Genomic DNA, 15,352 nt, shown 5'->3' with positions numbered 1-15,352 from the left:
ACAGGGTATTGTTAAACAGGATGAAGGACTGCGTAGACGCCCAACTTCGTGGCCAGCGGGCAGGATTCCGTAAGGATAGATCGTGTACAGACCAAATCGCAACTCTACGGATCATTGTGGAACAATCAATTGAATGGAATTCATCACTCTACATCAACTTCATTGACTACGAAAAGGCATTTGATAGCGTGGACAGAACAACACTATGGAAACTTCTTCGACACTACGGCGTGCCTCAGAAGATAGTCAATATCATACAGAACTCATATGATGGATTACACTGCAAAATTGTGCATGGAGGACAGTTGACAAAGTCGTTCGAAGTGAAGACCGGTGTTAGGCAATGTTGCTTACTCTCCCCCTTTCTCTTTCTCCTGGTGATCGACTGGATCATGAAGACGTCAACGTCTGAAGGGAAGCGCGGGATACAATGGACATCTAAGATGCAGTTGGATGATCTAGACTTCGCAGATGATCTGGCCCTTTTATCCCAAACGCAACAACAAATGCAGGAGAAGACGAACAGTGTGGCAGCAGCCTCAGCAGCAATAGGTCTCAATATACACAAAGGGAAAAGCAGGATTCTCCGATATAACACAGAATGCACCAATCCAATCACAATTGACCGAGAAGATTTGGAAGATGTAAAAACCTTTACGTATTTGGGCAGCATCATTGACGAACAGGGTGGATCTGATGCAGATGTGATGGCGCGGATCGGCAAAGCAAGAGCAGCATATTTACAACTGAGGAACATCTGGAACTCAAAGCAACTGTCAACCAACACCAAGGTCAGGATTTTCAATACAAATGTCAAGACAGTTCTACTGTATGGGGCAGAAACCTGGAGAACTACGAAAGCCATCATCCAGAAAATACAGGTGTTTATTAACAATTGTCTACGCAAAATACTTCAGATCCATTGGCCGGACACTATTAGCAACAACGTACTGTGGGAGAGAACAAACCAAATCCCAGTGGAGGAAGAAATCAGGAAGAAGCGCTGGAAGTGGATAGGACACACATTGAGGAAAGCACCCAACTGCGTCATAAGACAAGCCCTCACATGGAATCCTCAAGGCGAAAGGAAAAGAGGAAGACCAAAGAACACATTACGCCGAGAAATGGAGATAGACATGAGAAAAATGAACAAGAATTGGATGGAACTAGAAAAGAAGGCCCAGGATAGAGTGGGTTGGAGAATGCTGGTCAGCGGCCTATGCTCCATTGGGAGTAACAGGCGGAAGTAAGTAAGAAGTAACATACCTTAGTGTAGTGCCGTAATGTAAAATATTGATGTTTGATGAAAGTTTTTATATATCTCTTCAAGCAACAATTATTGTTTTTAATTAGAATTGATTACTTCTTGTCGGTGAACTATGGTTGTGTCATCAATTTGTAACAACCTTCATAAATTCCTTTTGAACACTAAAATAATTAGTCAGTTCTGTTTGACAAGCGTCACCTCACGAGACAACCATAAGGAGATTTGAACTAAAAAGAAATGTGAATATTCTGTTTTTTTGAGTAACAATTAGTATTTAAAAAATCAGTTGATCGTCAGCGCCGGGTGTGGGAAAGGACAATCAAATAAAATATGATTCTATGTTTAAAAGTTTGTGACAAATGCCAGTGAAGCTTGGTTTTGGAAAGTTCCTACATACTGATGATTCACTATATTTCGAGATTGAATGTGATAAACAAGGGATCTATAGAAACCAGAATTTGTAGATTAATGTTCATGTGATTACAATAGATTGTATTCTTCAATTAGCTTAATAGTTTCTTTTGTATAGAATTCTAAATAAAGCTTCCCTTGAATTTCTATTTGCACATCAATATGACCCAATCATACTATTAAGTACACTCGACTGACAACCGCTGGATTGCAGGTTCGAACCGCACTCGGTTTAAACAGTCAAATGTTATTGTTAACCTGAAACTAGTGCTTTCTCGTATAAAACGTTTTAGCAATCAATATTTTTTTATTTTTAGATTTTATCAGAAAATCATTTGCTCAAAATACTAGATAAGAAATTAGTTTCACAAAAGCATTCTAATGTTTTGCATAAAGATGAGTTTGACAAAGTAGATAAGTTGATTATTCATAAACAAGAATGTTCTCCGTGTAACACTTCACCCACCTATGATAATGATTATGAAAAATCAATTGATACGAGTGGTACCACAAAATTATTATCTCCCACAGCTTTATCATCAACGCAAAATCCTCTACTGTACAATGATAAGTTACCATCACATGGGCATATAACTAATTTACTCAAGAATATTATCGGAAAATGTTGGGAATACCGTGAAGATGTAGATATCTATCGTGAATATTTGGGAATCTTAGAACGTGAGTCATTATTTATTTGACTCGAGTGTGAATATACATTTTTGCATACAATATTTACATTGATTAATATATGGGTGATGGTTATTCTTAACTGAGATCACTTAAGAAATGGTTTCTTGTAATTAGAAAATTTTCGGTAGTAGACATATCTTGTGAATATGAACTTTCTATCTCAATTTCTTTTAAAAGATAAAAGCGCAATCCAACATTGATAATATCTTTAGGTATTAGAGTAGCTAGCCAGACGATCTACCTTCCAGATACGTTCGAGTGTTTCCTTCATTTTCGAAGACTGAACTGAATGATTTATTCGAAAATGTAGTTATGGTATTCTGAGCATATTTTGAGTAAACAGACTACACTTGAAATGCGGTAACAACAGCTAAATTAGAATGTTCTATTAACTTTACAACCACCCCTAAGTAATATTCTCTCCAGACGTCGTGCCAATATTTCATGCCATTATGCATTATTCTTTATGCATTTGAGTCATTTTATTAAAAAATGTAACAAATTCTAGTCCTAGAATCTCATTTCTTTTAGCCACTTACCAATGGAAGGTGTAGAATTCTAGCTCATTGAAGAGTAACCTCACCAATGACAGTTCCTGTTAAAATGTACTCCATTTGTAAAATTTAGAACATGAACGTATACAAGGTGTATTTGCCATTCAAGTAAAAGCAGGCTGTATATTGATGTTATCATGGTTATACGTATCTTTACTATCCATTGCTTGACTTTAACCATACATTGGTCACTCAGCACTGATATGTTTGCTGGATATATCCTTTGTATGTATTAGATATAATACTTCTTATGTCCACCAGTTACAAACAAGCATAGTTGTGTTTTATAAATCAAGTTCGCATTATTCAAACGTCATTTATTTATGTTAATAATGTTCCTGTTACATCTGAGAGTTGCACAAAGATATCATAAGTAATACTTCTGTCATTTTAGGGTTACGATAGAGAAAACGGATAATGAAATATAGGATAAATAAGACTGTGATGAGGAATTTTTTCTTTATTTAGGAAACATTATTTCTTTTTGTCAATGTATTTTTTTATCGATTTTATCATCTAATTTAGCTTTATTAAAGCATACAGAGACAATGTGTGATACAGTAGTTGAAAATGGTGGTCTTCGTAGTTTAATTTATGCTTGTCGTTCAAGTGATCTGCCATCTTTACGTCATGCAGCTGTTTGTCTAATGAGTTTAGCATTATTCGGTGGGAGTGGAAGTCATAGTGAAATGATGCGTCAACATGCGATTGAATGGTTATTTTGTTTAGCATTTCATCAAGATGAAGTAATAAAATATTTTGCATGTTTAACTAGTGCTGTACTATCTACTAATCCGTAAGTAATCCAGCTTGATTGTTGTAAATGTTTTTCGGCTTTGGTTCATATAATAATTTCTTGATTGGTAATATACAATTATTTTATTAAAGTAATAATGAATGGTTTCTACTGTTGTCGTTTCATGTACCGTATGGTTTGATGAGCATGGTTATGGATCAATATTCTTGATTTGTTTATCGTAGCTCTTAAGTTTCTTAATTTAGATAATCCACATGTTTCATTTTAAAACTATGATTGATTGATCGTAGAAAAATTATTTGCGGTAGGTTTGTTGACTTGCTCACTCATCACTTGTTCTAAATTACGTTTAATATGTCAAATTTTTATAAATCGTAGATGTTTAATAGTGAATAAGTAAACAATGAATCATGAACAAAAACATAGAACTATTTTAAACGTTTTAAAATATATTAGAAATGAGTGTTGTTTTTTTTCATTAACAAAATGCATTATTAAACGCTTTTCGATCAGTTAAATCTAGCTATAGTTTTTGATATAGTCTAAGCTCATTAGTAATAAAGAAGGAACGAATCGAGCGAAGAAATTTCTTTTCAATTAGTTTTTCATCATGGCTCTACACTAATAATATCTATATGATTTACAATAATGATATAATATCACAAGTTGAAATCATTAGTCAACTGAAGCTAGACCACCATGGAAAACCTGGAAGCACTGGACGGCCGTTTCGTTCTAGTATGGGACTCCTCAGCAGTGCGCATCCACGATCCCGCACCCAGCGGGATTCGAACCCAGGACCTACTGGCTTCGCGTGCGAGCACTTAACCACTAGACCAGACTTTCCATGGTGGTCTAGCTTCAATTGACTCATGATTTCAACTTGTAAAATTTCTAAAAATCTCCACAAAACCCATTCTGATAATGTTATAATACTCATCGAGTGGATACGTTACGTAATAATTACATAATGACATTTAAATTAACATTGAGTAATTGGAAGAAAGAGGATTATTAATATTCAAAGTAATTATTAAATCAAGAAGTTGCTACGTTGAGTAATATAAGAAACAGAGAAGGAACAGAATTTTAACGGATGGTCAATAGGATAGTAGTTACGTAAAAATCAAGAGATGAATGTTGAGAAGTTATAAAGTTCAAAAGCAATAGAAACAAAAATTACAAACATTTAAAAAAAAGAGTGGGAGGAGTATGAAAAATAGTTCTTATGACGGAAACCTTATACTGAATGCCAGGGCAGGGAAAGTGGTTGTACGAATTTCTTTTTGGATGCAAAGGTCAGGTTTGTAGACATAGATTGCGATGGCTTCCGCAATGTGCAAAAGGTGCAATCGTAAACCATGTGGTAGATTTGATGGAATATTGTAGATAACCTTAAAAGCTTTATTCAGTTCGACTTGATGACCTGTGTCAACCAAGTGAGAGAGAATAGAACTTTTAATCACTTTCACCTGTCCATTGCTTAGCCATGTCAGATGATGTTCTGTAATGCGGTGACGGACCTGCCCTGGCATCCAGTATAAGGTTTCCGTCATAAGAACTATTTTTCATACTCCTCCCACTCTTTTTTTTAAATGTTTGTAATTTTTGTTTCTATTGTTTTTGAACTTTATAACTGCTCAACATCCATCTCTTGATTTTTACGTAACTACTATCCTATTGACCATCCGTTAAAATTCTGTTCCTTCTCTGTTTCTTATATTACTCAACGTAGCAACTTCTTGATTTAATAATTACTTTGAATATTAATAATCCTCTTTCTTCCAATTACTCAATGTTAATTTAAATGTCATTGTGTAATTATTACGTAACGTATCCACTCGATGAGTATTATATCATTATTGTAAATCATATATATATTAGTGTAAAGCCATGATGAAAAACTAATTGAAAAGAAATTTCTTCGCTCAATTAGTTCCTTCTTTATTTACCAAATGGCAAAATGGGAATTTTCATTAGTAATAGATTAATTGGAGCATCTGTCACTTTCACAAATCTCTACCTTAACTGAGTTAATGTCTTACTAATTAAATTACTGCTATGAGTTCATATAAAGTTACGAAATTGTTTAGAGTTTCTTGCTTTAAAAAACTCAACTAAAACGTTCATTAAAAACTATCGTGTCTAAATACGATAAAAATCATTAATAGAGATTGTGAGTAATTGGATTCTACATATTTCTTTAGTGTCTTACTCATTGCGTTATGAAAAAATAACAATTTATGAGTATTTTCTCAATACCACTATCTAAGGTTATATTTCAATGTCTATATTACTATGACTAATAAGAAACGTAATTCACACTAACTAATGAAAAATGTTACTCGAGTCAATCTAACATATATTGATTTTTATACTTGGTGACTGTCTGAATTGTGTATACTCGCAGAATACAACTTGTGTACAGATATGTAATGTGCTCCATGTGGCCTCAATCACAATGGAACTATTTTTTTCAGGTTCGCATGAATAGTCTTCATGTTGGCAATTATATGATAAATTCAATAAACACTTTTTTTAAGCTTCTTAAGTCGGAAAGCCACTAGAGGAAGGTGTTGGGGCGACCCATATTATTCCTTCAAAAAAGCCCTAAGGAACCCTAAAGACGCTGGGAAACATTTTATCCAATCAGAATTGAATAGAAGTCTCTCAGAAACATCTAGAAAGTGAAAAGTTACGTACCATATTTCTGATTCGATGGTTACTTATCCTGCTACTATGTTTAGTTTGGTTCTACAACCTTCCAGGAGCCCAAGGCCATCTGTAATGTTATAAATATCCTAAATTTTCTGTGCATAAACGAACTTTGGAACAAAGCGTTCTTTCCTTACTTCTCACCTTTTCTCTCGTGCTCAAGTTGTCGTGTAGATTTCGCGTGGGGTTATTAGAATAACTTAGGAAACCTGCTCAAGCATTCAGTCGGAAGATTCATCAACCACGTTTGTTAAAACTCATCCAGATAAATTGTATCTCAATTTTAAAAAGTGCTAAGAGCCTGAACATCGTAACGTTAGCCATTGTGCTGATGTTTGTGATGTTTCCACTTGGTAATTAAATTTCCGAGTGAATCTCTGTAGAGCTAGGCTGTTTACAAAAACTAGACGTGTTTTTACATTGGATAGTTCTTGATGGAGGTCAAAGCTTGATAATCGATCGGTGTATAAGAAGGAGGAGTAAGTGAAGGAGAGGAAAAATCTGAAATGGGTGAGGAGTGAAAGGAAGTAGCTGAGTAGAGAAACGGAAAAAAAGAAGGCGAAGAGGTAGGAAAACTATGAGAGAAGTGGAAGGCAGAGAAAAAGGAAGAGGAGAAGAGGGAAGAAAAAGTAGAAGTGGAAAGAAAAGGTGATAGAGAAATAACTAATAAGAATGGACACGTTTTAAGTTTAGGTAGCCTTTCGAACCTAATCTCCTGTTCTTATAAAAGCAGTAGTTTACGCTTTACTCCTAAGTACTTAAATCATGTTTAGACTGCTAAGAGCACTTTTTATGTTCTTTGTCAATTTAACTTCCTTTTCAGGTAATATTTTGATAATCTCTAAGAGAATGTTTATTGTCAGTAAGACATTTGCAGGCTCACTAATTATATGCTGCAATTATTCTCTTCTGTTTTTAAGCGAATTGACCGCTGCAGTAAATGCTTCTTGTACACTCAACCTAGTGATGCCTTTCGTACGTTCACATTCACCAATAGAATTTGCTCGTCAACATTTAGTTGCTGCTTTTCAACACACTTGTAAGAAGAACGCATCCGATACTTCAGAGTCACAGACATCTTTTTCTAACAATCAATCAGACACTGCAAATTATTGCTGTGAAAATCAGTATACAGGGGGGTCGGCCGATTGGTTAAAACGTTTAGTACCAGTTATGTTCAGTAAACAATTTGAACCACGTGTTTTGGTTGCTTTTCATTTTGCTGTTGAAGCGACACTAAAATCTGATATGAAGTGCAGCCATGTAAGTGTGTTGTTAATTTAATTTTATCTTCCTGTGTATAACAACTTGTAATAATTCAATATCAACTTATTACCAATAAACATTTATCTTTTTCATAGTCGTTATTGATTGTAGTCCAGTCCAGTTAGATAAGCATACATCCTATGTATTACTGATAACCTACAGATGATGTACAATTTTATTCTAGTTAATTTATGATCCATTTAATATAACTAAAACAGTTTATAGAAAAGTATTCATTCCTCTAACTAGGATACTATATTAAAAAACTGTCAGAAAATTTATGAAAAGCAAAAATAAAATAACATATTTGCATTACTTGTTGACGTACACATTTCAAGACCATGTAAACAAGTTTTTTGATTGAACCTATAATCAACGAAAGAATACATTCTAACAACTCCATGTAAATTTGTTTGGGCAATCAGATGTATTCGTTTGTTTTACGTAGTTAAATGAACTTGACAAACGTCTTTATATCTAGCCAGAAATGTTAAAATGAGTTGCTTGCAACTACTTACTTTGCCCAATTTTCTTCAACCCTATGTTTCAAAGTATTATCTATAAATTTATGAGTGCTCTGGTGGTTCTTCACATGTAAAATATGCTTTCTGGTCGTCTAACTTCATCAGTTGAGATGGCTGGAATACGTGTTACGTATACCCAACAACAGACTGCAACGATGTGCGATGTTTTTATGGTATAGGTTTATGTTGGAAGAAAGCCAGGGGTGGCCAGACCAAAACATGGCACAAATCCATGAAGTCACTGACAAGTGGATTGAGTCATGTTGTTAGGTGTAGACTACCTGGTTGGGGACCGCGAGATGATAGCAACTGATGGTTAGAGACCCTGAATGACATGGCTCAAAATAGTTTGCAATGGTGTGGGTGCATCAACTCTTTGTGTTCTCCCAAATCCTAATCTTCTGAATTCTTCATGTCCCTCTTTTTTCTTTCCAAATTGATTTCACTGGATTATACTCCTTGGATAACATCTTCAAACCCTTATCTTCACGATTACTGCTTATACTTTTACTACTTCTACCACTATGGGATTTGAATCGACAGTTTTATCTCTGTGCTGATTTGGTATGGCAACTCGAACTGATGTACGTATGTACGAAGTTCTGCGTTGTTACTGACCGATTGACTTTTTGTCTTCATATTTTTATTCATAATATAGTATAAATATGAAATACTGTCTTTGCTACTAAGTGATTGGTATTTAGTTCACGCTAAATTTTTTCCTGATGTACTCCTGTACCAGCTAGCAAATCAATCTCACATCTTTACACCTGGCTTTTATTTTTTTCTTTGTAGTTGAATAAATACTATATATATATATATATATATATATATATATATATATATATATATATGTGCTATCTTCACTGGTCGTTCTACAGCTGTAGATTACTATGAAATCATCTACTGTGCCATATACTTGTCATTCACTAGGTAGTCAGATATCTTACCTGCTCCTGATGATGCAAATTAGCGAAACCTAAACTATCTTTTTATTTACCGATTGTTATCTCACAAGATAATAATAAACCAGGGCTGATTAGACTGAAACGAGTGTAGTGGCTGACGCTCTCAATACTTCAAAATGTTTGTAGGTAAGAAGATTACGTTTGAGTTACCTGAGTAGTATAACTTGAGTCTGAATCGCATCAGTTCTTCAAAAGTGAAACTAAACTATTATTTACTATTAGGCAGACCTTTGCTAAAACTTATTTACCATCCATAAAGAAATTAAGACACTGTAATGAAGATACATAACAAACTTTTGAAACGTTTTTAAGTCAGGCAAGTAACCTAAATATTTGACATTTTGTTTACTTATTTTCAATTGATTGTATCACTATTATTATTCTTTTTAAGGCGTTTTACGAATCTGATATCGTAGAAATCTTGCGTAATGTTGTCTGTAGTTCAACTTTTCTTGAGTCGAAATTCGCAGCAATGGCCCTACATATTTTAGGTGAAGACGTCCCTTGTCGATTGTCAGCCCAAGTACCGTTATGGGATTATGCTGAAGTTGAATGCTGGTTGACTCGAGTCAGTTCATATATGTATATGATTTGTGTATATATCATTACTAATAATAGACTATCAGATTCATGTTTTATTAAATTAATTAAAAATTAAAGACTGTAAAATGTATATTTGATAGTCAGAGAAATCATAAATTCATCTTATTTTCTATCAAAACGGACAATTGTCGGGACCATACTGATAAAATAGAGGTTAACTACAGTTTACCAGTTTTCATAATATAAGTCTCTGAAATTCTTTCATAAAATGTGATAACTTCGTTTGAATTTCTAGTCTCATAATACTTCAGAAAAAACTGTCTGGGGCTCGGTGTTATTAACAAGTTTAATTGTTTCTCCATACGTCTAAGATATGAACTAAGTAGGTTATAAAAAGTGGATGTTATGAATTATTGAGAAATAATACATTACAGTATATCTACAACATTGGTCTGGATAAAAGCAATTGAGTACTGTCTTCCTGTCTTAGTTTCAAATCCAATGACAAGTGTCATCGAATGATCTGGAATGAAATATGTCATAATATTGTCTCCCTCGTTCAAGTAGTTTTTAATTCTGGCACTCTGCACATGGCTATAGTTTAACAATTCGGGATTGGTGTAAAGAAGAAGGATAAGCCACTTTGCATCAATTTCTACAATGATTAGGTATCTTGTAGTATCACCGCCATATTGTTTATCACTAACAGACAGAGAACAGATATGTTTCTCACATGACTCTACTAACAGAACTACTACGCCTGCGTTTTTTCTCACATGTATATTATGGTTAATGCTTTTGAGCTCATGCAACGGTATACATTTCGTGTATATTTTTTTGCTAAGCTCTCGGGAAATAAAGCCGTGATATTTATTTTGGACAGCTCCTGTATGACTTTACTAAATTCTATCATTTTCAGTAGGGTAAGAATATGGGGATAGTTTATACCACCGAGCGGTTAGACAATCATTTGAAACCAGGGAGCACTAGATAGCTCTTTTGTCTTAGTATCGGACCCTCCCATCATCATGTACCCAAAACGTCATCTTGATCATTGATTTTGGATCCAATTATTTATACATATTCAATTTCAATTTATTCGCTGTACTGATCAACAATCATCCATAACTCTATTCTGAGGATAAGCAAATACTTTGGCTGAAACTGTAATACTACACTTTTTTGGAGTTATTCAGACAAAATCAGTCTTTTGGAAAAATTGATTTTCCTTTTATATGATATGGTTATTGGATTTCAAGACGACATTTGTTTTATTTTCAGAAAACCACATTTATGTAAGCCATATAAATGGATAGTATTTATGTTGCAGGACTGAAAGTGCTTTCAATACAAAGGAAATACATGTTTAATAAATGTTATATATATATATATAAACTGATACCGTAAGATACAGTCACTGCCAGTGAATCTATTTTTAAAATTGAATAATGTTACGTTGTTCTTTATAACATTGACTAAATTATCATTATGTCGTTCATAATGCTTTGTTAACTGTACATAAAACAATGAATGGTATCAATAAAACAAAATTTAATTTTTCTTTTTCCTTAGAGAGGATTTGAAGATTTGGCTAGTAAATTTTCAAAGCTACGTGTTGATGGTGATTTATTACTTAGATTAGATGAATTCAAATTAGAGAAGGATTTAGGACTTGAAAATGGAATCACGCGATCTAGGTAAATGTAATATTATTTCATCTCACTGTTTCTTCTTTTTAAAAAAACAACAACAGGTTATTACGTGAATTATGCTCTTTGAAGATTAATGCAGATTATTCAGCTGTTGATCCAACTGGAATTTCTGCTTGGCTACGTGAGGCTACACGTATCACTGCTTTAAATAATACGAATACACCAAGAAATCCAACGACATCAGATTATGTTGTAATTAAAAATGATTTTCAATGGACAACGGCTTCTACTAATGCATCAGAATATACCTCGAAATATTGTTATACACATGATTTGTCCTGTTTAAATCAATCATTCGATCTTCTTCAATATTCATATAACTTTATTTCAGCTGGTGTACATTATCCTTTCTTACCTTATTTATCAGATAAAATGCTTTTAGAAGATTGTCACATTAAAAATGGAATACATCGTAAACGAATTTTAGAAGCAATACAATGTAAGTAAAACGTAGCGTTTACCTGTTTTAAAGTTGGTTCGAAATGCTTACTATATTAGATAACTGTATTTTCGATTAATATTTAGATTACTATTTTGCAAGAAAAAAACACTTTTGGATTGAAAATAAGTCAGGTTATCATACAGCAAGGATTCTGGTCAATGGCGACTCAAACTTATCTTAGAAACGTCACTCAAATTATCTAAATTGAAATAAAACATAGTCGTACATCATAATTATTCGCCTACCGTATAGTATGTCATTAAGCCTCTCTTCTATAAGACAACTGAGTTGTTAATTCGATATAGATTTTTTATGACACTAATACTTAGAATTATTACCACGATCAATTTTAATTCTACAATGAACTTATTTATTACTACTTCGTTTTATACTTTCGTAAACGATAATACGTTGTTTTCCTTGTCACCAGAAATTAAAGCCAATATCTAATATTCTTACGTAAACAAACCAAGACTGTATGCAACGCTTAATCATAAATAAATTTCATGAAACTATATCAAAATACGCGCGCACATGATTTCGCACAAAATCCAAGTACATTTTCAATAGCTTCCGCCCAATGGATCTGTTATGTATTTTTCTTCCTCAAATATTCCATATCCAATTACTGGCTAATAGGTTTTCAATCTATTCAACTGAGTTTTGTTCTTTTTCAAATCAACATCGTTAGTATACATATACTAGACATATGGTTCACAACAGTTGAAGATAAAAAAATGAAAAAGTTCATTGAACATGCTATTTATTGATATTAAAACCTTATCGCGTTGCCTCATACAAATAACATTTTCCCTCGCTCTAATGGTAGATAAACCACAACACGTTGACTTAACTATTTCTTGTTATTGTCTTACATTTCGAAAAATGTTATTCATAAACATATTGCACAATTTTCATTCATATCATATGATAAATAATACATAAAGGTGGACTTAAAAATGTCTATCCTCTCATTCAGTTGATTGGTGAATTTTTGAAAGAGATAATTATTTGATTGATTTGATGTAGTGTACTGCCTTTTCTACCTAACCTCATGTGATGGTGAAATCAATCAATTGGTTACAATCTAGCGTATAAAGTTTAAATAAACTTTTGGTTTTCTAAAGTTCAATTTTATGTAATTTATTGACCATTACAGAGCACAATGAACAAACCGTCAGCTGTTTAGTAACCAACTTATCCACAAGTTGCATTTATAAATAGTACGTTTCTCTTTAGTTGATCATTTTATCACAGCAAACTAAGTTTCCACACCTGATTACAATTAAAAGCTTGTGGGTATAATGTGTTAGTTATATATGGTATTAACTAAAATCTGTCGTTATAAACTGATGAGCATAATATTGTGAATTTACTATATAGTATGATTAGTCCATCGTTTTGATTTTTATACACTACGATTCCATCAAGATCATTGTCCTTAATTATTAAGTGACAGCAGAGTTTTGTTATCACTTAACTGCTGGGCGAAATCTGAAACTCTACACCAAAAGATAACAAATTTCCACTATGAATAAAAATTTTTAATCATAATCGCGATAAGCATTTCGTGTGGTTGGTGAAAACAATTCATACATTTATAAATCTTTCAGTTAACATGTTATACGGTAAGAAGTCTTGAGGATATATTGTTTTGACGATATATGTTAATTTTTGTCTTGGCTTGGTTGATATGCTTGAATGCTATTACGAGTTCACCTTACTCGGTAACGGAACGAACGTCAAAGATACAGTGACACGATAGGCTATTATAATCCGTTGTCCCGGCCCCGCTAACTAGATCAAGAAGTCCTGATGAGGCGTAGATAATGTATTCTACAAGCACCCAGAAAATAAGAGTTTACTAAGCACACGAATCAAGCTTATTTATACAATGATAGAAACGCCATTGGGAGAGTCACAAAATAGCGTACTAAAAAAATCCGTCAACTAATGACGGTCAAGGATTTCCAAGTGGGAAATGTAAGCTGTAGGTCAACCAAGCGTCTCTTGGTGCGAGAACACAAAGTTCAAATTTTCAGAATAAAATTACAGAATTAGGACCTTTTCCAAGTGAGTTCTGTAGATCTAAGGTCCTCAACATAGGTGTAAGCACTCAAATTATGACGAAACAAATTTGATTCCAATATCACCGATTACCAAATAATATCGACTTAAGAGATTTTTGCATTGATCATCTTGCTGTCTTGGGCCATGTCACTGAAATATTAGGCCATACACAACTACTGTGCTTATAAATTTATTTTTATAACTTTTATTATCATTATTGACATAACATTCACATGTTCGATTAACTGTACTTTTCTTATCCTTCATTTTAGCTTCCATATCAATACATAATCAGTTACGTCTTACAGATAATGATTCCAAATTAAACGCTTCAAGTCATCCAAACAAGTATATTGATATATTTATTTCTTACCGTCGTTCTACTGGTTCTCAACTGGCGAGTTTATTAAAAGTTCATTTTCATTTACGTGGCTATCGAGTATTTTTAGATATTGATCGTTTAACTGCTGGAAAATTTCATGAATCATTACTTCATTCTATTAGATCATCATATAATTTTGTTCTTGTTTTAACACCAAGAGCATTAGATAGATGTTTAAATGATATACATTGTACAGATTGGATACATAAAGTTAGTTAATTTTTATCTATATATGCGTTTATTTCATTATTATATGGTATGTGAATATATATAGCCGTTTCAGGGGAATACTCCACTTGAAATAATCTTTTCGAAACTAGTTTCTAAACATCACATCTACAAATCAAAAAATCATTCTACAGTTTTTTAATAATAATTTGTTGACCTAAAATAAATTCATCTTAATTAAAGTCATGAATATACAGAAGAGTTTGATTTGAAGCAATACGTTTAAATGGATATAAAATAATAAACAAATAGACAGTCACCAATTATTATTTTATAAGTCATACATTCTAAATAGTACGCATTATTTTGCTTTAGTAATGTCTAACATAAAATTAAATGGGTTGACTTATTTTGCTTGTAATCTCTCTCTTTTCAATTCTCCATTAAAGTTGATATGATTTCCTCTATTTTGTTTTCTACTTCTACTGTATTTTGGACTAAATTTCAATTGTTTATTGTTTATGTATCTCAACTGTGTTCAATGTCCAAACAACATGATTATTTATAATTCGTAGTTTTATTTAGTTAATAGATACTTACGTGTAAATAATTCGTCATCTAGTAAAAGCTTTTTAAAATTAAAGTTATGTACGCCAACAATTTCATTAGTGTAACTGCTAATCACAATTATAAATGACTATTATTAAGTAAACATTTTATAGCTGCTTTCACTACTCATTGTTTTTGCAAGTTGCTGGAACAAATCTTAAAGTAGTAGAAGTAGTAAAGGTATCAGTAATAGTAGTAGTAGAAAAGATTAAGTATAGAAAAAAAGATTTCAGGAGATTTCAGGACTCAAGTTCTAAACGAAGATAAGAAG

The 15,352-nt window shown here is 33.0% G+C and overlaps 1 protein-coding gene across 2 annotated transcripts in view; it reads left to right on the top strand.

Moving 5' to 3' along the window:
• SARM1_1 (Sterile alpha and TIR motif-containing protein 1) overlaps positions 1-15,352 on the top strand; it is a 33,631-nt gene that overhangs the window by 12,704 nt on the left and 5,575 nt on the right. For both annotated transcript variants that reach the window (XM_051216365.1, XM_051216364.1), the window contains 7 exons: positions 1,996-2,359; positions 3,451-3,721; positions 7,318-7,660; positions 9,547-9,723; positions 11,271-11,395; positions 11,452-11,849; positions 14,195-14,514. In XM_051216365.1, the coding sequence (XP_051073780.1) occupies positions 1,996-2,359; positions 3,451-3,721; positions 7,318-7,660; positions 9,547-9,723; positions 11,271-11,395; positions 11,452-11,849; positions 14,195-14,514 (1,998 nt within the window). The remainder of the gene's footprint in view (positions 1-1,995; positions 2,360-3,450; positions 3,722-7,317; positions 7,661-9,546; positions 9,724-11,270; positions 11,396-11,451; positions 11,850-14,194; positions 14,515-15,352) is intronic.

The sequence above is a fragment of the Schistosoma haematobium genome, chromosome 1, assembly GCF_000699445.3.
Source record: "Schistosoma haematobium chromosome 1, whole genome shotgun sequence".
NCBI classification, from domain to species: Eukaryota; Metazoa; Platyhelminthes; class Trematoda; order Strigeidida; family Schistosomatidae; genus Schistosoma; species Schistosoma haematobium.
The sequence above is the reverse complement of the archived record's forward strand: the minus strand, read 5'-3'. Positions and strand labels throughout refer to the sequence as shown.